At 46.0% G+C, this 27,230-nt stretch overlaps 1 protein-coding gene across 1 annotated transcript in view; it reads right to left on the reverse strand.

Annotated features, from left to right (window-relative positions):
- LOC122710060 (neurotrimin-like) overlaps positions 1-27,230 on the reverse strand; it is a 47,745-nt gene that overhangs the window by 13,967 nt on the left and 6,548 nt on the right. Inside the window, exons 2-4 of the mRNA XM_043927503.1 lie at positions 9,444-9,566; positions 7,482-7,602; positions 1,451-1,602 (exon numbers count right to left, since the gene is read on the reverse strand). Coding sequence (XP_043783438.1) covers positions 1,451-1,602; positions 7,482-7,602; positions 9,444-9,566 — 396 coding nt within the window. The remainder of the gene's footprint in view (positions 1-1,450; positions 1,603-7,481; positions 7,603-9,443; positions 9,567-27,230) is intronic.

Genomic DNA, 27,230 nt, shown 5'->3' on the forward strand with positions numbered 1-27,230 from the left:
CTTCCTAATCATGGTCCTTCTGTTCATGCAGACAGACACCTGCCAAAAAGCCAAAAGGCTGACAAACGTGAGCGGCCCTGATGACTGTCCCTGGGTGGGAGGCGTCAGACACATCCATCAGTCTAATCACAGCTCTGCCCATTCCGGTCAGCCAGTCCTGGGATCAAGGGCAGCCTACCCCCTCCCAGCCCTGGAGGATAAAGCTGGGGTTTATTTTATGTGTTGGGTAAAAGGGGTGATGGAATGCAATCTGGAAATCTGAATGGAACAGGGGAAGAGCACAGGTGGGCTGTCTGGATCTGATCGGGGTCCGTGGTGCCATGGAGGAGATGTGGCAGGGTGGGCAGGGGATGAGGGGTGCTTTATGGAGCTCTGAGATTATCTGGGAATTCTCAGAATAAAGGAGTTTAGGCTTCTGCCAATGATCTGCTAGCTTCCTTACCTTTCCCTCCCCAGGACACTTGAGAGTGCTTGTTAACATGGGAGATGGGGGAACAAATCGAAGGATTCCAAGCTAAGGTACTTGCTGGGGCCTGGAGGGATGTGCCTCCCCCCACCCCCAACGCCCCACAAAGCAACCAGAAATGAGCCCCATGGGTTGTGTGGACAGTCTGCTTCTTCCTGGGGAGGGAGCCCATCAGAGACGCAGAATGGCTCTCGGGCATCCAGGCTCAGGTCTGTGTGACTGTTCTCCCCACAAAAGCATGAGACCCAGGGATCTAAGTTTGTTTCCTTGCCTCCTTCCCTTGATTCTGGCACCCTTCCAGTTGCCGGGGGTGCCATGAAGGCACCACATCTTGCCTTGCCCACATTAGTCCTTCAATGAATAGTGACTGGATGAATTAATGCATGAATGACTATGCGACTTCTGTCGAGATGGTGGCTCAGTTGGACAGATAATATCTCAATGCAGCCCAACGCCCTGGGACACAGATGGAGAACCAGGGACACACCCATTGGCTATGTTAATTCCCCATCTGACACTAACATTACTCAGGATCCCAAGGCCCATGAGTCTACTTTTATTAATACAATGAAGTTTCTCTTATATCCTGAGGTTCAGAAAACATTTCAGAAATGGTAACATTTCACACTCATCCAGGGAAGAAGTATGGAAGTAGTGTATGTTCCTCTCTGGGTTCTTGACGACTAGATCCGATTGCCATCCCCACAGTCAGTTAAGGAGATACTCGGGGGAAAGTTCAATGTCACTTCAGTATCCCCCAAACCCTTTCCTGCAGTGTCAGGACTTCTAGTACAGAATGAAACCCGGTGTTCACTTTCACACCCATGCTGTTTCGCTCTCTCCCCCTCCCTCCTCATCCCTGTCCTTCTCTCCCACCCCTGCCTAACTACTCCTGACTCTCTTCCTTGCCCCCCATCTTTCCCTACTCCCCGTCCCCCCCCCCCCACTGTGCTCCTTGCTGTCTAGCTTGGGGCTCCGTCTCACCGAACAGTGTGATGCTGGCATTGGTGTGACCCAGCTTGTTGGAGGTCACACACGTGCAGTTCCCATAGTCATGTTCAGAGACGTTGAAGAAGATGAGTTTTGAGAGGAAAGGTCTGTTTTCCACTTTGACCCCCTTCTTTCCTTCAACCAGCCTGAGACAAACAAGAGACCAAAAAGAGAGGAAAAAGGGGATGGTTATAAGTATTTTTCCTTACAAGGAAGAAGAAACACTCTGGAATTAGTGATCTTCCCTCTTCCCCCTTTCTGGCATCACTATAATCCCCCCTTTTCTTTCCACTCAACTACACAACAAGTTCATCACCATGATGCCCGTAGTTACATTTCTCTGTTTTATCTCTGTGTGTGCCTGGAGACATGCTTGGCACAATGCAGATCTTCATCTCTCTATGCAGTTATTGAAGTTCTCTGAAGGCAGGTGCCTTCAACAAATACAATGCGCCACCTGTGTGCCATTCAGCCCCACAGGATCCGAGCAGTAGGTGCTGGAGAATTGATGTTATTGATGAAGATGATGATGGCAACCATGAAAATGAAGAACCTAGTCTTCAAACAGGAGAAAAAGCCGATGGGTTTGAAAGAGCAAAGCTTTTCATGCACCTGGTAGTAAAACTGTCCCTTAAGGACTTGAGACATTTTACAGATAGTAATTTATCTTTGGCCGTGATCAGGATAAAAGAATCAGGGGCTGTTTTTACACTAGGGGACCCTGATGGGCCTGGGAGGGGCGATCTGTCCATTGGATTAGAGCATCTCATCCTGGGAGGGATTACAGAAGCCCGAGAGTGTGGCCTCAGGTGGCCAGGACCACCTCCCTGGCTGTCTTACCCAGACTTGGAGTTCAACGTGTCTCAAGGGCTCAGAACAATAGCTGGGGGCCACTGATGAAAGCCAGGGAGAGAGGTGGGGAGGACAGCCAGGTACACTTGTTAGAAGTGCGGACACTATTACAGGGCAGACAGAGAGGGAAAGGAAAAACTGCTTCGGTGGTTGGTGGGGCCACATTCTCCTTTGGAGGCTGTTAGGAGCAATTCCTATTGAACCTGCATGTCTGCATGGAAATCATGAGACCAGCGCTCTTCTCTGTAAAAACTGCTGGGATATCCTATTTCGGAGAACAGGCTTTAAGCCAAACTGTTCGTTTCCCTGAAATAATTTGTCTTCCTTGCCCAGAGGCTGTCTATGCTACAGGAAAGATAACCACCAGTGGGGACAACCATCCTTCTAAATGGAGGATCTCAGGGATTGATCGCCAAAGCTCAGCTGCCTGTGTAGGGTATGGCTGGAACAGGACATGTGGACAGGACAATATGTCAAGGTGGACACATGTTGGAATGGGTTCGCAGGGCAGAAACTGAGGCAAATGGCTGGTACTGGAGTCATCCAATCGAGAAAGACAATATTCCGGGCAGAAATAGAAAATAAAGCCCAGCAGGATAATGATGAGAAAATGCTTTGTAAACCATAAAATGTTATGCAAAATAATATATTTCTGTGGAGTGAGACACTGCAAACTCCTTCCTGTCCCTGGGCCACAGGACAGCTTTGGCAGCGACATCAGCTGCTGTATCACTATCTGAAGTGTCCACTCTGCAGGACGAATGGACGGTTCTCTCCATCGCCAAGACGTGTGACCGCTGTGATGAGAAGAGCAGGATTCGGGCCTCTGTCGCAACCCAGCGTCTGTCTCCAGGGAAGTCAGAGCAGGGCTGGGGAAACATGTATTGCTTTCCATCCTGTAGATGTTCATCTGGGGGCTTTTCTCTCTCCCACGCGAGGGACGGCGAACCAGCCCGGGTCCACGTACTTGGTTATAATGTGAGCACAGTCCGAAAGGAATGAGGTGTCTGGCTGTGCAGCCAGAAGCCACTGTTCTATCTCCGGCTTGTTCTGTTGCTGTCCTGCAGGGGATGCTGTCCGTAGGAGGCTCTGCAGCCCACCTGCCGGAGGCTTCTCTGAGTTCCTCAAGCTTATTGATCCCTCTTGCCATTCTGACGCCATCCCTGGGCTGGGGAGGAAGTCGTCACAAGGGGACCAAGCTGTGAATTAGATTTCAGCTCTGCAGTGGGGAGAGACACTTGCCCAGAAAGCAGGCTCTGCTGACAGCTCTGAAATGTCTTTAGCTAAAAGCAGAGCAGGGCGGCCAGTGGTATTCGGCAGCATTTTGCAGCTTCTGGGGTGAGGCTGTGTGTGGTCACACACTACCCCATGCCACAGAGGACAGACGCCTCCGTGCAATGGGAGAATGGAGGTGTCTGAAACTGAGACAGCTGTGCTGAGACAGGTGTGCTGATACCGAGCAGGACCCTGTGGAGCTCTGGTGCATAAAGCTTTTCTGTATCCCCAGTTTTCTAGTTTGTAGGAAATAGGTTTCATTCAGCCTCCTAGACCTTCCCTGAGTTGCAAAGGGCGGGTTCAAACACTTGCTAATTAGGGAAGGGAGGGCATGCCAGATGGGGAGAAGCAGCCAAGAAGCAATGGAACAGCCTTGGGACAGGGTCTTGGTTCCCCTTCAAGGCCACTGGGGAGGCTGATAAAGGATACAATGCGTGCTAAGTTGCTTCAGTTGTGTCCAACTCCATGACCCCATGAACTGTAGCCTGCCAGGCTCCTCTGGCCTCGGGATTCTCCAGGCAAGAATACTGGAGTGGGTTGCCATGCCCTCCTCTCTCTTTTAAGGGATACATATATTATCTTTGAGTTGTATAGCAGATGTTGAAACCACCACCATGTGGGAAAAGTTAACTATAAACTGCCCACAAGTACAAAAGGTTAATGACGCTGACCCCTGATTATCTCACCATCAGCCAATCAGAAGAATGTCCAATAGCTGACCCCACCCTCCTCTCTGAACCATTACTATAAAACTCCCCATTATCCCCTCCAAGTCGGGACACAAAGTTTTGAGGGCATGAACCCACTGTGGTCCCCCTTTCCTGCCAAAGCAGTAAAGCTATTCTCTTCTTCTTCACCGAAAACTCTGCCTCTGAGATTCAATTCGGTGCCGGGGTACAGAGGCCAGTTCAGTATCACTACCAGGCTTCAGCTTCTTCATGCTTTTCAACAACTCGAGTCCCTACAGATGAGTGGTCCTTATTAAGGACAGGGTTCCCTTTCCTCTCCCTTTAGATCCATGGCACATATGGTGGTGGTGGGCGCTGAGTGGCTAGAACGCAGTCAAGAGAGACTGCTACCCTAAATTCTGAGAAAACCGCCTGTCCTCATCACAAGGACTCCTTTGATTGGTCTCAGAAATCTACTCATCTCCCCAGGAATGTCAGTTAGGTTAGAGCTGGCCTTCCCCCTAGTGGGGGCCATCTTCCCTGGGAGACCTCCCTGGAGGAGTGACCTGCCAGTGGTCCAGGAAGGACAGGCAGTGACAAGACTTCAGAGCAGAGATGCTCTTCAAGAGCCTGGTGCCCGGAGGACAGACACCTCCATTCAATGGGAGAACATGGCGGGGGGGGGGGGGCGGATAAATAAATGAAGAACCAATAGAAAAACTGAGTGGAATGAACGAAAGGAGAGAAAAGGAGCTGCCTCGAGAAGGGCTCAGACAGAGGACTCACAGCCGCCTGAGCCCAGGGCTCTGAAAGCCCCCTGCCCACGGAGATGCTGCCAGTCGGGCTCTGTCGTCCTGGGTGAAGCCCGCAGCCCCGTCCCTGGGGCACAGTGGCCGTGCAGAGCTGAGCTCGCCCTCTGTGTGCCCACCATTGGCCACTTCTGCCTGAGGGCTAATCTTTCCTCCACATCTTTTAAGATTTTGTTTCCTCCACATTTAGCTTGCATTTTTCATCCCATCAAAGATTAGAAAGACAGGATGTAGCTGATTAACTTCCTTGAAGATCTAACCCACTGAAAGTTCAGGAATTTACCCTGGAGCTCAACAGATTTTTGGCTTTTTGCTATGTTTTCTGATATTGGACTTTCATGTTTCAGTTTTCTTCTTAGTATAAAAGAAAAGATAAAATAGATGGAGAAAGCAAGCAGGATTTTGAAGAAAGAAACCCACATTTATTTATTGGGAAAATACTATTCCTTTCTGCTTGATTATGAACTCTTGGGCAAAAGGAGAAAAGCCAGTTGTTTCTTCTAATCTCTTTCTGAGTCTGCTTTTACTCATTCTTTCTCAGTGCACGCATCTACAAAATGGGCTAGATGAATACAGTGCACCCAAGTTGCTGCCAGAATTGGTGCTTCAGAACAAAAAAGTACTGCTTCTCACTTGGAAGGATTATAAGCCTCTGACTAAGTGATTTGGTTGTAAACAAAGTTCAGAGGATAATGCAGAGACTAGAGGGGCTCTTGGTGCTGACTGGCCTTTTTTTAAAAAATTAATTTAAAAAATTCTTGGCTGCCCTGTGTGGCATATGGGATCTTAATTCCCAGACTAGGGGTCAACTCTGCATGCCCTGCAAGGGAAGCAGAGTCCTAACCACTGGACCACCAGGGAAATCCCTAACTTTGTATTTTATTGAAGAATAGTTGATTTACAGTGTCACGTTAACTTCAAGTGTACTGCAAAGTGAGTTAGTTATACATTCATATATATATATATGTGTGTGTGTGTGTGTGTGTATTCTTTTGCAGATTCTCTCCCCTTATAGGTTATTCAAATGTTGAATATAGTCCCCTGTACTATTATACAGCAGCCCTTGTTGATTATCTGTTTTATATATATATATATATAACAGTAGTGTGTATCTGTGAATCCCAAACTCCTAATGTATCTCTCTACCTCCCTGCCCGCTGTGGTAAGCACGTTTGATTTCTATGTCTATGAGTTTGTTTCTATCTTGTAAATAAGTTCATTTGCCATATTTTAGATTCCATATATAAGTGATGGTATATGGTATTTGTCTTTTTGTTTCACCTCACTCACTATGATAATCTCCAGGTCTATCCAAGTTGCTGTAAACGGCATTATTTCATTCTGTTTTATGACTGAGTAATATTCCATTGTATATACACACTGTATCTTCTTTATTCATTCATCTGTCAGTGGGCACACAGGTTGCTTCCACATCTTGGCTATTGCACCAAGCATTGCCTTGAACACTGGCCTCTTAAGTAAAGGACTTCAGGCGCTGGGGATGTTGACTCCTGTGGGCAGCAGCTGGGTTGCTCTCAATCTGTGTCTTGGCCTGGAGCTGCTCACCCTCTCTCCTTCCCAAAGTTGCCCTTTTTTTTTGCTTTTTCCTCAGCTTCTCAGGCTCTCCGACTCCTTCCCCCAGCTACACCCCACATACACCTCAGGACTCTGCATTGCCCCCTCCCTGTTCTCACCAAGTTGTGTTCTGACCGTGGACAGCTCTTGCCCATCAATTGCTGATCATCCACCTTAAAATAGCTCTTTGATGGCAGTAATTGCCTGGCTTTCAGAGCTGCTGAACCCTTTGCTAACGCGCCATGTGATAACTCCTCGCGGTGACAAACTTCAGTGAATCAGGGCAAACATCCGGACGGCGGCTGCGACAATAGGAGGGGACGGGGAGGCCCTTGTCTTTTCTCCTGCCACGAGAGTACAGGCTCTACTCACAGCGAGGCCAAGTCGGGTCACGGACACGTTCCTGCACCACTGAGTGTGTCTGCAATGGAACCACAGTCCTCGGCCACAGCTAACTCAGCACCAGGAGCACTCCTGATGCCTTCATGCAAGCCTGAGAATGCGTTAAAAATAGCTGCGGGCAGAACACATTATTTCCCAGGCCTATAAAAAATTCACAGGCTTTCCAGGGCTCCTGGTGGTCTTTCCTTTGACAGCCCATTTTCCTAAAGAAATAGTTTTTCTTAGGCTCCTTGACTGGCGAGTGATAGTTCTGCATGGCGGCATTACAAACACAGCTGAAGTTCATTCACATCAAGAAGAGACTGGTCTGGGTACTGTTTCTCCTTCACAGGCAGGAGGCATTCAAGAGAGGACTTTGCAGGAATCCATTTGCGTCTGTGTGGAACCAGGGACCTGGAAGAGCTTCCTTCTTTTTGGGGGAGGGAGAGGGGGAGGGAGTCTTACCTTTTGTCATCCTTGTACCACTGGAATTCTGCCGAGGGAACCGCGGAGGCTTCACACTGCAGGGTCCCCTTCTGTCCCACAGGCATGCCGGTCCCCTTAGCTTCTGAAATGTATGGAGGATCTACAAAGAGAGGACATTCAACAGCATCTCAAATGCCTCCCTCGATCTGTTTTCCAGGCCCCACTCTAATTCTGGTCTCCACGAAGTGCTGGAGAAGGAAGCCATCCTGTATCACCAAGGAAAGGCTTGCATGCACTGTCTCTGCTTCCCTCTGGACACCAGTGGAATGAGCAGGCATTGAGGCCTATTTCCTGTTTAAACTTTTCCACTTTCCTACGATATAGCCAACCCCATCCACCATATGCCCCATGGCTTGACAGTACCTTTAATCTAGCCCTATAGGTTTTCTGCACACCAGGTTTTTGCCAGAGTATATAAGCTTGAACTATTCAATTCCCATCAAAAACTCAGTTGCAAGAAATAATAGTCACAGAGAATTGCCTGGGGGATATACAGATCCGTCATTCTTGGAGGTGTTCTACCCTGGACGCTTGAATCCAGCCAGAACAACTTTACCTAAGTATTCAGCCTGCTTTCACTCCAAGTCTTTGCCAAACCACCCTTGTCAATGCCGACAGTTGCACTGAAATGCATTATGAAAAAGAGCCACAGCCAACCATTGCATGACCGTTGCAAGTGATGCTTGTTGTGCTCTATTTCTAGGGACCTTAAAGTGAAATTATTTTTCAAGTCTCAGCACCAGAAAAAAGCAGTGCTTCTCTGAAGCAACAAATTCACTTTTATCTTATGGACATGAACCTCAAACCAAATGATGTTTCCTATCTTTGGTTTAGCACTTTGAAGCCAAATCCTGGACCCGCATCTGACCACCTCAGGCTATAAACTTCATGTGCTGATTCACAAATAGATTTCTCTTATTTCTCTACATAGGTTTTCCCCTTCTCTTACATCTCCTTACTCTTTAGGTTATGTCACTTTAAAAGGAAATTGTGGTAGGGTACAAAAATGGCATGATTGCTTCACCTGTTTCCTTGATTCGTCAAGTGCTTTGTGTTAATTAGGCTCAAATTGTAACAGAAACCAACATATTAAAGTGAAGGAGTAAATATCAAACCAAGGTATTCTTCCTCTATGTCCAACCCCACCCAAGTTTGGAAGGAGAAACTCTTCTTGTCTGCTGGTTTAACTCTTGGGTTCTATTCTGTCCTAAGAGCATCTGAAAGTAGCACATCTGGGAAAACTTTCCGAATGTCCTAGAGACCCGAGTCAGGGTACCTAATGAGGAACCTAGAGAGAATGCATGAGGGAGCGGGGACATTGAGCAGCATCGATGTCAGAGAGAATTTGGATGGTGAAGGAAGAGGAGGGGTCCAGAGAAGTGGCCTCCAGCTTTTGGGGTTCAGTACCTCTATTAGCAAAAATCAGGTATGAGATATACCCTCTCACATCAGATATGTGTATGTTTATCTATTTATAATTCAATTGTGAATGTATACCATGTCCATCAACATAATTAGAAGAGGATGAGATAACATAAGTATATATAAACATAAATTATAACACTTCTTCCATACATATGCTTTTCATTTTTGCTCCCTATTAAGGAGATGACTGTCCAGAGAATGAGAAGCTTGGTGACATTATGAGTAAAAATTGGGATTCAAAGACAAGCTTGTATAAATTATGCATTGGATGCGATGTAATGATCTTTTAGGGACTCTAAGTCAAGTTTTGGATTATATAAAATTATTTTCAGCTCCCATTTATTTTCTTTAAGAGCTTAGAATCGTTGCTCTTGAAAGCAGAAAATGGCCAGCGAGGCTGCACCATTTCCCGCCCCGTGTCAGGGCTGACAGTGTGGTCCAGCTCTCTCTTTGGCCAGGAGGGCAGCACCTCCTGAAGGTGCTGGGTGGGGGTGCCTGAGACCACTTACAGTTCACCCTTGACTCTCCGCACCACTGGGGCTGCCACGTCATTGGAGGCACTGCACTCGTAGTCCCCCGACTGCTCCCGGGTGATGCCCTGGATTTCCAAATATTCGTCTTCACTCACAAAGCCCACAGCTGCAGGAGAAGGGGTGAGGAAATAGGAAGAAAAACAACAACGGCACAAACTTAGCAAACCAAGTGTGGAGTGGTTGTGTCTGCAGAGCATCGTGCTTAGGCTCAGTCCAGATTCTCAGGATGGACTCCAGCTCTCCTGCCTGCCTCCCTTCTACCTCTTACATCACTAGCTTGTCCTCGGTTCCCCAGTGGACCAGGTACAATGTTTGTGCTCCTACCTGGACCAAGCACAGAGTCTGGAGAATTACTGGTCCTCAATAAGTGATGAATAATGTCAATGTTCACCCTCCCCGAATCTCACCAAGCAGTCAGGCTCTGGGTCTGAGATAGGGACCCCCATTCCACCCCTCTAGGTCACCACAGAGCACACCGCGATGTCTGGAGGAACAAATGATAAACCGATTACAAGAAAGTGCTTTGAAGCCCACTTTGAAAGCACTACACACTTGTGGCTTTTCAAACCCTCTTTGAAAGCACTATACAGTTACCCTATGATTTGCCTGGAGGTCCAGACTCAGAGGATCAGGGCTCTGTTAACACAGTGTGGGGGGCCCATTCTGAGGGGAAGGGAAGAGGCACAGTCCTTCCCCCAGGGCATAAAACCTCTCCATAATGCTGCCTGTATCTGTGATGCAGAAAATAAATATGACAATTAAAAGAAACTGATGTCATACAAAGAATTATGTGTGTGGTATGTAAATAAGGAGAAGAGGGCATCAGAGGATGAGATGGCTGGATGGCATCACCGATGCAATTGACATGAACTTGGGCAAACTCCGGGAGTTGGTGATGGACGGGGAGGCCTGGCACGCTGCAGTCCATGGGGTCGCAAAAAGTCAGACACGACTGGGTGCCTGAACAACAATAACAACATGTAAACAATGCTTATATTTGTTCTGTGACGTTGCTAAGATCACCATTTTTATAACGGTAATAGTAGGGGTGATGACAATGACACAGAAGACAATAGCTCTCGTACACAGAAGGACCACTGCCTGCCCAAAGTGGCCAGCACTCCTGGGTCTTGATAAGTCTGTCATCATCCAGACCTAGTCCAACCTGAGCTTCCCCCAGCTGTCTTTCTGCCTATGGAAGCTGTAGTATACACGGACAGGAGCTCCCCTGCCTGTACTACCTGCAGATAGCATCTGTCACAGCAGGCAAGCAAGAGTCAATCAATTCACAGGAAGAGTCAAGAACATGCTGAAAGTAGCAAGCAGGGCCCCAAAGTCCAGAATCTGAGAAGACAGTCAACATTAGCCCATAGAGACACATGGTCCCCACCAGTAAGCGCAGTGGCCTTAATTGTCTCACTGCTCCCTAAGCATCTTTAGGGGAAAGAGCACTAACCTTGAACTGATGAAGGGTGGAGGAAACGTGGAGGAGAGGCTTAAATGAAGAGCTTGTGCTTCCATTTACATTGTCGTTGTTTATTTGTACCCACCGTGAGCCTACATTTGTCAGATCTTCCCCGCTAGATGCTGTAATTACTGTGCAGAGCATCGCGGACACTAGTGTCACACTTGATATTCCCATTAATTTTAAATGGTGATCCTTGGTACATATGTGTGGCAATTGGTGTCATATTTTAATTAGGCTTGCCCTACACCATCTGAAATTAATAATAGCTCAAATTACCAGTGTAATTTATAAATTAACAGTGCCATAGCATTAGGAGATAAATTAGCTTTGGACAGCTGTTTCTGGACTGAGTTCCAGCGTCAGGACAGTGGCTGGTAGGACCTCAGATCTCCTGGGAGGCTGTGATGACACCATCAAAGCAAGGAAACAAAACGGCGCAGGGTTCCCAGGTCCCTTGTTCTGTCCAACCACAAAGCATGCTTCTGGTTTAATGCTACCAATCAAACAGGTTCTTGTGTGACCACAGTAAGACTTACAGGAACCAAACTCCAATGAACTTGTTATAGGAACATCCAAACGGAGAAGTTGAGGCAGAGAGGGGGATATTGCCACAGGGTGAAATGCAAGGATGTAAATAAAAGGGCAATCATAGTAAAAAAAAAAAAAAATTCTCATGTTTTTTGTGAGAACATTGCGCTACTGTATGTGAAATTTACAATATTAATATCAGGCAATTTTATGTAGGGAAGGAAGTTTGATAGTTTAAGATTTGGGCAAAGTGTGCATTTCCTACTGATCTACATCTGTACTACTAGAGGAAGAGAATTACACTAATGTCATCCTTCAAAAACCAAGGAAGCTTAATTTTACTAACCTGTGTTCTCCAGAACAAATGTAGAATTAGAGAAAAAGTACAGTCACTGAATTTGTTACAATATTGCTTCCCTTGCATGTTTTGGTTTTTTGGCCTCGAGGCACGCGGGATCTTAACTCCCTGACCAGTGACTGAGCCCACACCCCATGCATTGGACTACTCTGCACTGGAAGGCAAAGTCTTAACCACTGGATTGTCAGCAAAGTCCCTACAGTTCAGTTTAGTTCAGTTGCTCAGTTGTGTCCGACTCTTTGCAACCCCAAGTACTGCAGCATGCCAGGCTTCCCTGTCCATTACCAACTCCTGAAGCTTGCTCAAACTCATGTCCATCGAGTCAGTGATGCCATCCAGCCATCTCATCTTCTGTTGTTTCCCTTCTCTTCCTGCCTTCAATCTTTCCCAGCATCAGGGTTTTTTCCAATGAGTCACTTCTTCGCATCAGGTGGCCAAAGTATCGGAGTTTTGTCTTCAGCATCAATCCTTCCAATGAATATGCAGGACTGATTTCCTTTAGGATGGACTGGTTGGATCTCCTCACAGTCCAAGGGACTCTCAAGAGTCTTCTCCAACACCACAGTTTGAAAGCATCAGTCCTTTGGTGCTCAGCTTTCTTTATAGTCCAACTCTCACATCCACACATGACTACTGGAATAAATATAGCCTTGACTAGACAGACCTTTGTTTGCAAAGTAATATCTCTGCTTTTTAATATGCTGTCCAGGTTAGCCATAGCTTTTCTTTCAAGGAGCAAGTGTCCTTTAATTTCATGGCTGAAGTCACCATTTGCAGTGATTTTAGAGCCTAAGAAAATAAAATCTGTCACTATTTCCATTGTTTCCCCATCTATTTGCCATGAAGTGACAGGACTGGATACCATGATATTATTTTTTTTTTAATGTTGTGTTTTAAACCAGTTTTTCACTCTCCTCTTTCACTTTCATCAAGAGTCTCTTCAATTCCTCTTCAATTTCTGCCATAAGGGTGGTGTCATCTGTGTATCTGAAGTTATTGATATTTCTCCCAGCAATCTTGATTCCAGATTGTGCTTCATCCAACTCGGCATTTTGCATGATGCACTCTGCATGTAAGTTAAATAAATAGGGTGACAATAAACAGCCTTGATGTACTCCTTACCCAATTTGGAACCAGTCTGTTGTTCTATGTCCAGTTCTAACTGTTGCTTCTTGACCTACATACAGATTTCTTAGGAGGCAGGTCAGGTGGTCTGGTATTCCCATCTCTTGAAGAATTGTCCACAGTTTGTTGTGATCTACACAGTCAAAGGCTTTGGTGTAATCAATAAAGCAGAAGTCCCTACACTTCCTGATTAAATTGGGTAAGGCATATGAAAATTAATATGTATAGATTAAAATGCTTTATACATTTTAGCTTTCATTGTCATATTTTTCATCTTTCTCCCCAAATACTTTTTCTCAATTAGAAGCAAAAATATCAAAACCAGAGAGAAAGCTAGTATATATACATATATGGGTTTCCGAGGTGGCTCAGTGGTAAAGAACCTATCTGCTGATGAAGAGGACACAGATTCGATCCCTGGCCCAGGAAGATCCCCTGGAGAAGGAAATGGCAAACCCACTCTGGTATTTTTACCTGGAAATCCAATGGACAGAGGAGCCTGACAGGCTACAGTCCATGGGGTCGAAAAGACTCAGAGACGACTTAGTGACTAAACATATATACATATACATACAAAACAAATAAAACTCTGAATCACCAGAAATGAGGTAACTATCAGTATTACTTAAACAAGCAAACAGAAAAGAAAAAAAAGAAAAAAAAAACACTTAACTGAAATCTGGATTTATAGAGTTAATGATTCAAGGAAAGTTTTCTTTTAGTAGCATTTGTGCTCTGGCTATGAAATGATCAGTGCTTTGTTGCTCGAATGGATAACTTATAAAAATATTGGAAGAAAGACAAAAAGAAAACAGACCCACAGAGGCAGGACAGAAGCTGAGGTCAGTAGAACTGTATAGAATCATGGTTTGAATAGAGAAGTTTAGTTGCCAGTCATACCTACGAAATCAGAATCTCCTGGGATGAGGAGTCTTAAAAATTCTCATGTATACTCAACATTGGGAATTAGGGATTTAGGTCAACCCTGTATTTTGTTATGTGGGAAACTGAAGCTTAAAGGAGTCCAGGATCACATGTGTGGACAGAGGCAGCACACTAGGTCACAGGATGCCCCCACACCTGTTAATCCCGCAGCGATGAGTGTTTTCTAAGGGTGGGTTTATGTCTTGTTCACTGGTTTTATTTCCCATGTGATTGAAGTTCTTTAACAGCAGGGGCCATGTCTTGGGCATTTCTGGCTTTCAAGGCACTCAGGATGTAGTTTACATAATTGGAAGTTTGTCAACTTCTTTTTTCTTTTTATTTATTGCTTCTATGTTATTAATTTTATTTTAACTGGAGAATAATTGTTTTATAATGTTGCATCAGTTTCCACTGTACACAACGTGAATCAGCTATGCTGTGCTGTGCCTCATCGCGCAGTCCTGTCCGACTCTTTGTGACCCCATGGACTGTAGCCCACCAGGCTCCTCTGTCCATGGGGATTCTCCAGGCAAGAATACTAGAGCGGGTTGCCATATGCTCCTTCAGGGGACCTTCCCAACCCAGGGATCGAACCTGGGTCTCCCACATCACAGGTGGTGGATTCTTTACCATCTGAGCCACCAGTGAAGCCCAAGAATACTGGAATGGATAGCCTGTCCCTTCACCAGGGTATCTTCCTGACCCAGGAGTCAGCTTTAAGTATACATATATCCCCTCCCTCTGGAGCCTCCCTCCCACCCTTCTCCTACCCCACCCGTCGAGGTCATCCCAGAGCTGCGTGCTGAGTTCCCTGATCTGTACGGCAGCCTTCCACTAGCTATTTATTTTACACATGGCAGTGTGTATGTGTCAACACTACTTTCCCAGCTCATCCCACCCTCCCCTCCCCCCACTGTCTATAAGTCTGTCCTCAACATTCGCATTTCTATTTCTGTCCTAAAAGTAGGTTCATCCAAACCATTTTTCTAGTCTCCATTTTTATGCATTAATATATATACCTGCTTTTTTCTTTCTGACTGACTTCACTCTGTACAGCAGGATCTGGGTCCATCCACATCTCTACAAATGACTCAAGTTTGCTCCTTTTTTATGGCTGAACAATATTCCAATGTATATATGGATCATATCATCCTTATCCATTCACTCTGTTCCCAAACAGCACCACCTTTGGTCATTATTCCTGGCAAAATATTTGTATTTCCCGACTTTAAAAAATATCATCACCACTAGTGTTCTAACAATAGTCTTTCTTTAAATATGTGATTTTAAAAGTTTTATCGAGTGTTTAGTATAATTTATATTTAATCTTGGGGCTGATTATTTCCTTGGGCGATGCATCCTTAATTTAAAAATGGAGATCAATGAGGAATTGTGATTTATCTAACAGAATTCATATAAAGTAACTGAAATTTTACTTTTCAACAGTCTAGTCTCCAGGGATGACATACATTGTCCCCACCAACCACAGAAATGTTTATTGGATAAACTGCCCACATTTTTCTTCAATATTTTTCAAAATAGATGTATAAGACTCCAAAGACATCCCCAGAACATTGTCATTTTCTTTTTATTCATGTCGACGCTCCTGGGCACACACAGACCCCAGATAGTAAGCTCATATATTTGTCAGTTCTTAAGACAAACTCGCCTGCATGCCCACACATGCATATATGTTAGCACATTTTCTTTCTTTATTTAGCAGAATACTTAACTTGCCATTTATTTCCCTGTAAATCTATTTCTCAGATGTTCCATGTTGGGGAACATTCATGGAATCCCAAGATCCTGATTCATTAGCACTTGACTTTCTATAATGATATTCTCTAGGGGTCATTCAGTCTCTCAGATCCTGTTTTCAATCCTTTCTGGTGTTTCATTTTTCCTTACAAACCAGATCCCCCCTACCCGCCCCGGAACTTAGAGAACTTCAACCTCACATGCACTCCCAGTGTGACATATACATGGGCTGAGGTTCCCTCTGCTGGGTGGCATGCACACCTGGCCTGACACGCCATCTAGCACTATATCAAAGAAGGCTCCTCCCAGTCATCGGGAGAAATGTCCCCAAACAGAACTTCTGAACTGAGAGCTCCATGTCTCTTGTATTATTCAATTTGTTATGAAAACGAAGTGTTCAGAAAGCCTAGGATATTCCACTTACCAAAACTCATGACTCTGATGATGACCACTGTGACTGTATGTTATCTGTGCATGAGAACAACACTTGGCCCTACACCTCGCAGAATGGAGACTGGCCTTGCCTCCAGGGCTTAAAACTGGGGAGACAGATCTGACTCCAAAGAACAATCCAAGAGGCTTAGACAGGATCGTCTCTGTCGTCAAGTGCCTGAGGGGTCCAGAGAATATTTTGAAGAATAAATACACACTAAAGTGGAACTTGGGTTTCCCACTGGGTGGCTCAGTGGTAAAGAATCTGCCTGCAATGCAGTAGACACGGGTTTGATCCCTGGTTGGGAAGATCCCCTGGAGAAGGAAATGGCAATCCACTCCAGTATTCTTGCTTGGAGAATCCCATGGACAGAGGAACCTGGCAGGCTATAGTCCCTGGGGTCGCAAAGAGTCGGACACGACTGAGCGACTGCGCCCACACACGAAGAAGAATTTAAAGGAGGAAGTCTTTGTTCACGAATCAGGGAGAGGTTTCCTATGGTGGGGTCATTTCAAAAGATGCGTGATTCTTCACAGCACCCAAGAAGAAAAACATCTCGAAGGAAGGATGAGCAGGCAGACACAAGAAGAAGCAGAGAAGCATGGTCCTCCAGGTTCTCAGCGAGTCCAGGGACCAACAGCAGGGCCTCCTAAATGTACTGTGTCCACAGGTGGTGACACTGTCCGGGGGGCTGGGGGGTGGTGGCTGGAACCCCCAACACAGTGCCGATGTGTAGTGTTTCAGGCTCTCCCTTCCTCTCAGTGCCATCAGACCCTCTGGTCATTCTGAGGACCAAACATGCCCTCACATACTCAAACACACCCCAGGGACAGTGCCCCCAGCAGAGAGCCTTGAGTTCAGAGTTTCTTCAGGCGTGGTGATGAAGCAGGAAAAGTTCCAGCTGTAGTAATATAGCAGAGAGACAAGAGGACATGGGACCAAGCTGCCCACTGAGGGGACAGGGGTAGCGGCCAGGATGGCGGTGGGGGCGGGGTGGGGGGGCGTTGGTTCGTGATTCTGTGTTCTCCCTCTTTGGCGTCCTTGGAGGCACTTCTGGGTTACTCCTATGCCTCCTTCCTTCTGATCTTCTTCCAGCCCTTCAGACAATACCCTCATCCAAGAAAGGACCAGAAACACAACCCCTTTTGAAAAGAACAACCAGGCATTTAAACTGCTTCTCCTGTGATGGATTCTGGAGCAGCAGCTGCAACAGACAGGGGTGTCCCACTGTCAGTCCCCTGGCTGCTTTAGCTGAACTGTCACTGGGCTATCTGGGCAGAGTCCCTTATGTTCCCTCTGAAACAAGAGGGGAGGGTGTGAATATCTACTCTGCATTCTATAGATGTGCTTAAATGTTTTAAATATATGGACATATTCTGTACAGTGTAGAATGCTGCAGAGCTACGAGAAGCTATTAATTCACAGAACCCAGACACTCACAGTGAAGGTACTGATTAATGGTCCATTGCTAGCCAGTGGCCAAGCCTCTGGGGTCAGCTGTTGGGGTGATGGGTCCTCCTCGCAGGGGACGATGCTGAGATTGCAGGTGTCCGCCAGCGCCGCCTACCTGGGGCCCATGCTGTGTTCAGCTCCACCGGTCTCAGGATGCAGCAGGGTAAGCTGGAGGAGGGGCATTCATAAAAGGACCATCTGCAAGAGGGTAGGCTGTGCCTGGAATTGCAAAGACCCTAGTGCAGTGAGACTCATCTGTCAAGGCCGGGCCAGGGGCTGACGGCTCGAGGACTGGCAGCAAACAGGGCCAGAGCAGAGACGGGAAGATTCATTTCTTCCTGAGAAAGGAGTGTGCTGTGAAGAATAAATAATTTCTGAGTGGCCACTGGGCCCGAGAGCGAAACTTGTTTTGTGAATTTGGTCCCAGGGGAGCCCTGGGGATGCTGCTCAAGGAGCAGCAGAGCTGAGCAGGGTGGGTGATGTTGTATCACAGAGCAAGGCCAGCCAGGTCATGCGGTGGCCACACCTGGCTGCATCTGGCAGCAGGAAGTGAGGTCACAGCCTGGAGACGAGGAAGGAGAGACAGGGCCAGGGAGGTGCCAGCTGGCTCAGGGCTGCGATGGAGAGGGACAGACTCAGCCAGCTGAGGGATTTTGCTCTACTTTTTTTAAATGTACATGGCAATTTACATGTAGGAAATGGCAACCCACTCCAGCACTCTTGCCTGGAAAATTCCATGGATGTAGGAACCTCATAGGCTACAGTCCATGGGGTTGCAAAGAGCTGGACACAAGTAAGCAACTTCACTTTCACATGGCAATTTATAAAAAGGCTCAAAAGGATGAGAAGAGAGAGATAGGAGGAGGGTCCCAGAGCAGTGCCTTCTGATGTTCCTGTGATCACAGGGTGGAGGGTGGGCACTGTGGGGCGTGACCACCCAGGATGGCACCCAGCTCATGCCCAGGGGAAGCCACGAAGCAGATGGAAGTCAGGGTCCAGTCCTGTGAGGGGTAGGATGGAAGACCAAGATGCAGGCAGGCTGGAGGGGACAGCACAGATGGGAACCTTGATCCTTCACTTGCTTCTCCTGCTGTCCTGGGTGGCGGGTAGCCCCACGCCAAACTCTGCCCTCCCCTCCGGCTGCCCAGGGGAGCCAACCTGCATGCATCTTTGAGCTGTGCTTCATCATCATGTCCAGGTGGCAAAACCAGGAGCTCAGACTCCTGAGTACTTGGGTCCTGGTGTCTCTGAGCCAGATGACTGTGGCATTTGTGTGGCTGGGCATTCAAGGCAGGCTCTTGGGGCCTTGGAGGAAAGCCCGCAGCCCCTACACACCTTGCCTTCCCCTGATGGGCAGCAGGGAAGGAGTCAGCGTGGGGAGGGGTGCAGTCCTGGAGCTGGGGAGGCAGAGGGCAGGGAGGGACTGGGGTTACAGCTGAGAGACTGAGAATAGGGCTCTGTAACCAGAGAGAGCTGCCTAGAGGAGAAAGTTAGGCATCACAAGGCATATACAGCATTTTTTTTTTCTTTTTTGTATCTCACATCCTCTAGGAATGTAACCATGATGCATGTATCTTGAAATTCCAAATTTTCCATCCAAATTCATGCTCACACATTAACAGGCATCCTACTTGGCACATTTTCCCAAGCTCTTTGATCACCTCCGATCAGGGTGCTGTAGGAGCTGCCTTTCTTTACAAAGACACTGGACCTCAAACCCTGTGATGGGACATTCAATCCCTGCTTCTCCAACAGGGGGCTCATTACCTGGAGTCACTCACCTAGGATTACTGGGCTAGCCAAGGGAGGTTACAGCTTTGCCAACTTGGACATAATTAGGAGTTATGGATTAACTGGGCTTTCCAGGTGGCTCAGTGGTAAAGATCTGCCTGCCAATGCAGGAGAAGCGGGTTCTATCCCTGAGTTGGGAAGATCCCCTGGAGGAGGAAATGGCAACCCTAGTATTCTTGCTTGGGAAATTCCATCTGTGGAGTTGCAAAGAGTTGGACATGACTGAGCACACATGCGGTAGCATGGATTAACTAGAAAGTGTATTTGTATCCTCTCTAGTAGGAACTGCCCATGTCTCATTTCTTCCAATTCCATACCAGAATGTCAAGGCATGTTGTCAAAAGTATGCAACCACATGTGTATGCAATTAGGTAAAAGTTACACATACTCTAACACACACACACACACACACACACACACACACACACACACACACCACTTGTATTTAAGAACTCACAGGAGCACACAGGTATTCATAGGCACTGATAAGATTTTGTATAGATTTTGCTCAACTGACTAAGTAGTCAATTAATCATCTTACCTTTCCTACCTACAAATTTGTTTTAAATCATCTTCTTTCCACTGTAAACACAAAGGAAAACTTCACGCCAGTGGAGTCTAAATATCTCCAGGTATGAATTAGTCTAGTTGGAATTAATGTTTCACTCTATTAGGAGCAGATATTCTTTGGAAGACATGAGATTTTTTAAGACATAAGCTGATCATGGAGACTATTTCTGCACAGGGAGGTGTTTTAGACAAAAATCTTTTATTTGGGGTGGGGGTGGGTGTTGTCACTTGAAAGCTCCTAATAATCACCACTATCCCTCACCATAAAAAATGTGTCTTTGTGTAAACATGGAAACCAGAACAATTTATAGCTCATTCAAGTTACCTGCTTGCTTCTAGACACAGCTCGTCCCCAAACAGCCCTAGCTCAGCTCCTCTGATGACAAGAGGATTTCTGAAGAATATTTCATGGAGATTTTTTAAATGTTTACAACAATGCAAATATTGATGCTCCAGCCCAGTCAATATCACAATTTATTGTCCTTCAATATAAACACCAAGCCAGGCTCCCTATTGGTCAATATTTGCATTGGGGTAAATAAACCTTTATACTGACTTCAGCCGATGTCAATAGTTACTTATTCCAGATAAGTAAAAGTAAAAACAGGAAGCATTATTTATTTTTTTTGAGGTAAAATGGCAACTAGTTACATAAAAGCCCTGCGGCATTTCTAAAATATCGATACGGAGTTACTTTTGGCAGAACAACATCACAGTATGATAAGATGGGAGCCTGAATCACACTGGTTGAAATTTTAGAAGCATGAGTTAATAAAAATAAATTTCTTCTGTGTTATTAATATCACAGTTTTTTTTTTTTAACTTGAAAGCATTCTCAGTTCTCCTGTTCTTTTCACCACATGTGAGGTTAATTTTTAATATTAACTATAACTGTGAGAATTCACAGGACTTTGTTCCCAAGTGCTTCCTAAATTATGTGATTAACCCTTATTCCAAACTGAAAAGGAAAAAGTGTCCAGGCTTGACCTTTATGTGGGTGAGCAGGTGCTATCTAGCTGTGTTTCGGGTCTCATGGTTCCTGCTTCAGAATCAGGCCTCACAGGCTATTTCTGGGCATCAGGCCCCCTGTGTTTCTATTTGTCTACAAGGAACAGATTGGTGTTCTGTGATTAAAAGAAGGTTCTCGTTCTCCCCCACGGCCCATGCTCACAGGTGGGGAAGGATCCCAGTCATCCATTAGGGCACAATGAACAGCCCCAGTTGAAATTGGACAGATGGTTCAGTATTACTTGCATAGGGCTTCCAGGGGGCATTAGTGACAAAGGATCCGCCTGCCAATGCAGGAGACACGGGAGATGCGGGTTCAGTCCCTGGGTTGAGAAGATTCTCTGGAGAAGGAAATGGCAACCCACGTCATTATTCTTGCCTGGGAAGTCCCATGGACAGAGGAGCCTGGTGGGCTATAGTCCATGGGGTCACAAAAGAGTCAGACACAACTTAGCAACTGAGTAGGCAGGTGTGCACACACACACACACACACACACATGCACGCACACACACATGCACATTACTCACATAAGGAGAATTTTGAAAATACAGAATAGTTAGAAGTGTGAAAATAATATAACATGTATATTTTACTATTTTCTCTTGGAGGCAGTGCAGTGTGCTTCGGCATGCACAGAATCTATTCACCCGACACTGTCAGGCATTTAGTTAGAACGGATAACCTACTGAGAAAGTGGCAGTGTTCCTCCCCATAAGGAAGCCCCTGCACCCTTCGGACCTGTGATGATGCCGTGGTAAATGTGTGTGGATTGACTGGCCTGACAGCACGTTTAACCACGCAAAAGTGGCCATTCTGTTGCTCTGGACCATCACACCCAAATTCGATCCTTCATAACTACAAACAGAGCTCAGTCACTAAGCAAGGGAAACTCAGTGGCGATGCAGTGCTTTTAAAGCAGCACAGGTCAAATAAAAGTAAATGAAGGTTTACGCCGATTATAAAAATGTCTACAATGCGATCGAGCCCCCGCCAAAAGATAAAAGCTGCTAAAAGTGAAATAAATGATGTTCGCCTAGAGCATGATTTCCCCCAGAGTCCCTGCCGCCCAGAGGGCAATGGTAGCTGATTCCATAGACTGGTGTACTGTGCGTGGTGTGCTCAGTCATGTCTGACTCCTTCTGACCCCATGGACTGCAGCCCACCAGGCTCCTCTGTCCATGGGATTCTGCAGGCAAGGATACTGGAGTGGGTTGTCAGGCCCTCCTCCAGGGGATCTTTCCAACCCAGGGATTGAACCGAGTCTCTTACATCTCCTGCATTGGCAGGTGGGTTCTTTATCCACTGCACCACCTGGGAATAGAATGGTAAAGAACAAGTATTTGTGGCTTTCAAATCTGGGAGTGGACTACATGACCTGACTCAAGAGGAGACAGTTCCCAAGAGAATTCACCAAAGGAGACCTGGGAGAACAGGCCTGGAGATGTTCTATTGGGCAGGCCGGCAGGTGCAGCCTGGAAATGAAAAGAGCTGGGAATGTTGATGCAGACAGCACGTGTCTGTCAGTGAGGTGAGGGCTTCTGTGATGTGATGTTGCTGTTTTTCCTCTGGGACATGGATGTCAACAGCCTTTAAACCAAGGGAGCTTCCACAGCATACTTGAGGTTTACTGACTTGCTTTATGTAAACTGGCAAATCACAGTCCTGACCCTATGTGCACAGGAGGATTTCTGTAACGACCCCAGTGGAGATTCAGGGAGGTGCCTTCCTTCTCATTAGCCGTTGCAAAATGCTGGTGAGCACCCACAACTGTTCATCATTTATTCAAACAGTAAACACAGATTTTCTGAAAACCTACCATGAGCTACAGCCAAGCTATAAACGCAGATTTTTCTGAAAATCTACCATGAGCTACAGCCAAGCTATGAATGGAGTCCTGTTTACCATGGCATCTGGCCCCTACAACAGCAGCAAGAGATGCTATCATTGTTTGTGGACAGAATTAATAAATAAGAGATTAGGAGAGGAGAGTTCTCATGGGAAGAGGCTTACAGTCTGCAGAGAGTTATGCAATACAGCCATGATCACACGTGGAGTTATTTTAAATTGGAGGGCCACAGAGGAATCATTGCAGAGCACTGCATCCATCCACAAGCATACCGAGTTCTTGCAGTTGTTGATTTGCTTGGAAAGTGTATGTGTGCCAGTGAAGGGGGCTGCTTATCAGGGAGAGCTTCCTGGAAGAGGTGACACTGAGATCTTAAAGGCCAACCACGAACAAAGAGGCTGGGAGACAAAAGGAAAAAGGGTTCTAGGCAAGTGGAACAACAGTAAAGGCTCAGAGGCAGAAAAGAGTGTGGCACTTTAAGAGATTTTCATAAGAAGTGTGCTGATCTTGGAGTTTAAAGTGTACCAGTGGAAAGAACGAGGAACATTCTGTGTGGACGTTAAGGATAAAAGACTAGGAGAAACAGTGCAGTGATCCTGGTAAGAGGTCATATGCAGCTCAACCAGGCAGGGGCAGTGGGAATGGAGAGAAATTAGGTTTTGAAAAGATATTTAGAAGGATGCAGAATCCTTCTAAAAGACTTGGAAATTGATCGAAAAGATACGTGCAGTAAAAAGAAGGAATCTAAGATAACAATTTTCTATCTGGGGCAACGGGACAGGGGTGCCATTCCCTGTAATAACACAAGACACACATAATGAATTCCATCCGTATAAAATGAGTTTAAGGTGTCTACAGGGCATTAAAATGGGGTTGTCTGTAAACAGCGCTTTGGATTTAAGGCTCAGGAGTGGAGTCTGCGCTCTACAGACCTGCTTGCTGTGTTGTTTACTGCAGCTATTGATACAAAGTGGAGGTAGTTGTGGCTGTGGCCTAGACCAAGATGAAAGGAGAAAGTTCAAAGTGAAAAGAGGAAAGGATCCAGGCCAGATCCATCCAGGAGATTACTGTCCTTAAGCTGAGAGTAGAGAGAGGTTTAGAAGGAAATTTCAAAGATGGGGGAGAAGCATGGAGGAGGGTGATGGGGCCAAGGAGACCATGTTCCCAAAGATCTCTTGACAGTGTCTCCCGGGCACGCTGACATGGACAGCCTCTCGCTGGGAAGTGGGGTCTGTGATGCCTTCTCCTCGTGTTGGGGGCGGGGGGGGGGGGCCTGTGTCCCAGCCTCACTTGCGTCGGATATATCCTACCTTCACTTGCTCTCTAGGAACCTGGTCACCCCACTGTGAAGGAGCCAATTGAGCCCCAGAGAGACTGTGTGCCTATGCCTGGCTGATGGCCTAGCTGAGATCTCAGCCAACCATCAACATAAGCAGCTACACAGGTGGGTGAGGGTGCCTGGAGATGCTTCCATGCCCCAAGCATTCACCCAGCCTTCAGGCCTTGCCAGGTGAGGCCCCATGTGTCATAGGACAGACACAGGCTGCCCCCACTCCCTTCCCAAATCCCTGACTCAAGCATCTGTGAGTGGGGATACCACTGTTAGTTTCCACCACTAACCATTTAGCTGGTTCCAGAAGCTAAATGGCACTGGGGCCAAGCCCAAGGACAGAAATCTGAAAGACACAGTAGACAAGGAAGCAGACATCTGGAGTGAGACGAGGAGGAGTCTATTAGATTCGGCAAGCAGAAGGCCCACGGTGGCCTGAGTAGCTCAGTGCAGTGATGGGATTAGAGCCCAGACTCTAGTAGGCTAGTGAGGGAAGCACTGGAAAGGAGACTGCTCTTTCTACCAGGCTTTCTCTTTTCTTTCAGGGACAGCTTGATGATTGATGAGTGCCGATATTTTTTACAGTTCTCAATGCTGTGTGCTCTGCTTAGTCACTCAGTCATGTCTGACTCTTTGCAACCTCATGGACTGTAGACCACAGGCTGCTCTGTCCATGGGATTCCCACTGGAGTGGGTTGCCATGTCCTCCTCCAAGAGAATCTTCCCAGTCCAGGGGTCAAACTCAGGTCTCCCGCATTGCAGACAGATTCTTTACCAGCTGAGTCACCATGGAAGCCCTCAGTTCTCAATAATGTGTTACAAAAAAATTAATTGGCAAAAATACTTGTCATATCTTGGAACTCAGAAAATAAAATTCCCCAGACCAGAATTTACCTGTTGGTCACAAAGCTTTAACACGACTGATCTCTTTACAAGACTTTTTAGTATGATACATGCAGCACTCAGCTTTTATAATTACCAATATAATATCATTTTAGTTACTGCTCTTGCTTGTTGGAGTATTTTAAAATAATCCCAGATATTTTAAAATTATTTCCCTTGGAAATTCTTCAGAATACATCCTTAAAAAGCAGTACTTTTGATATTATATTGCCAAATACAATTAAGGCATCTAACAAAATTATTAATAATCACTTGTAGTGATTAACTTTTGATTCAAGTATTCTATAAGCTTTAGGTTTCTGAGAATCTACCATGTGAGGCATTAGTTCAGGAACTGAGATATAAAGGTGAAGAAGAAAGGCAAGCTAGAGGAAAAAAAATCACAAAAGATGTTAAGATATGCAGATGACACCACTCTTATGGCAGAAAGCAAAGAAGAACTAAAGAGCCTCTTGATGAAAGTGAAAGAGGAAACTTAAAAAGTTGGCTTAAAGCTCAACATTCAGAAAACTAAGATCATGGCATCCAGTCCCATCACTTCATGGCAAATAGATGGGCAAACAGTGGAAACAGTGAATGACTTTATTTTTCTGGGCTCCAAAATCACTGCAGATGGTGACTGCAGCCATGAAATTAAAAGATGCTTACTCCTCGGAAGGAAAGTTATGACCAACCTAGACAGCATATTAAAAAGCAGAGACATTACTTTGTCTACAAAGGTCTGTCTAGTCAAGTCTATGGTTTTTCTGGTAGTCATGCACAGATGTGAGAGATGGACTATAAAGAAAGCTGAGCACCGAAGAATTGAACTTCTTTTGAACTTCTTCAATTGAATTGCTTTTGAACTGTGGTGTTGGAGAAGACTCTTGAGAGTCCCTTGGACTGCAAGGAGATCCAACCAGTCCATCCTAAAGGAGATCATTCCTGGGTGTTCATTGGAAGGACTGATGTTGAAGCTGAAACTCCAATACTTTGGCCACCTGATGCGGAGAACTGACTCATTTGAAAAGACCCTGATGCTGGGAAAGATTGAAGGCAGGAGAAGGGGATGACAGAGAATGAGATGGTTGGATGGCATCACCGACTCAATGGACATGAGTCTGGGTAAACTCCGGGAGTTGGTGATGGACAGGGAGGCCTGGCATGCTGCGGTTCATGGGGTCACAGAGTTGGACATGACTGAGTAACTGAACTGAACTGAGTTCTTTAGATATGACAAGAATAGCTTTCAATTATTTTTACCCTCATTCATAAAGGTCTTTTCCTTCAATTTCTGGTCACCTGGTACCTACACAGTATATGTTGTGGTCCTATCTCCTGTTTGGGAGAAATATTCTCTTAGAAAAGTACCAAACCATTGTAAAGTTAAGTCATAAATCAGTTGAAAGTGTAACTGATGATAATGAGAGAATTAATGTCTTCTGCCATCAATAAGAAATCAGGCAAGAATGCAAACCCTTACCACCTCCGTTCAATATAAGATCTAACCAGAGCAAAAACAACAACAACAAAAAAAGGAAACAAATTAAAATCAGTTGCAGATAAGAAAAGAAAACTAGCTTTACTCACAGATAGCAACTGCCCACAGAAATATGAGGAATCTACAAAAAACCTGCTAGAATTTAGGTGAATTTATCAAGGTTACACACCAAAAGGTCAACATGAAAAAATAAAGTGTATTTCTATATACTAGCACCAACAGATTGGAACAGAATAATTAGTCCGAGGTCTCTAAGACCACTCTTGCCCTGAATGATTCCCTGAAAGAACTCACAGGATTCAGCATGAGTTGCGCTCATGGCTGGTATTGATTACAGAGGCACAATGCAGAGAAACCACTGAATCATCCTTATGAAGACACAGGTGGAGTCAGAAGGAGTCCACACGAGGCTTCGGAGTGCTCTCTCCCTTCTGTGAGGGGTCACACAGAGCACAGGCTGCCTTCAGCAACGAGTATGCAGCAACATGGGTGATGTTTCTGCCTAAGGAAGCTCAAGATAGACTCAGTGCCCAAGGTTTTAACTGGGCGCTGTTCATGTGCCTAGTGTGGACCCAAATTCCAGACTTTCAGGAAGAAACCAGGCGTGCAACATAAACCACACTGTACAGTCTAGGCACAGTGGGCCTCTCTTATCATCAGTTAGGGAAAGTTCTATATAACTGGTGGCTCAGATGGTAAAAGAATCTTCTTGCAATGCAGGAGACCCAGGTGTGATCCCTGGATCGGCAAGATCTCCTGGAGAAGGGAATGGCCACCCACTCCAGTATTCTTGCC

The sequence above is a fragment of the Cervus elaphus genome, chromosome 16 (genome assembly GCF_910594005.1).
Source record: "Cervus elaphus chromosome 16, mCerEla1.1, whole genome shotgun sequence".
Taxonomy (NCBI): Eukaryota; Metazoa; Chordata; class Mammalia; order Artiodactyla; family Cervidae; genus Cervus; species Cervus elaphus.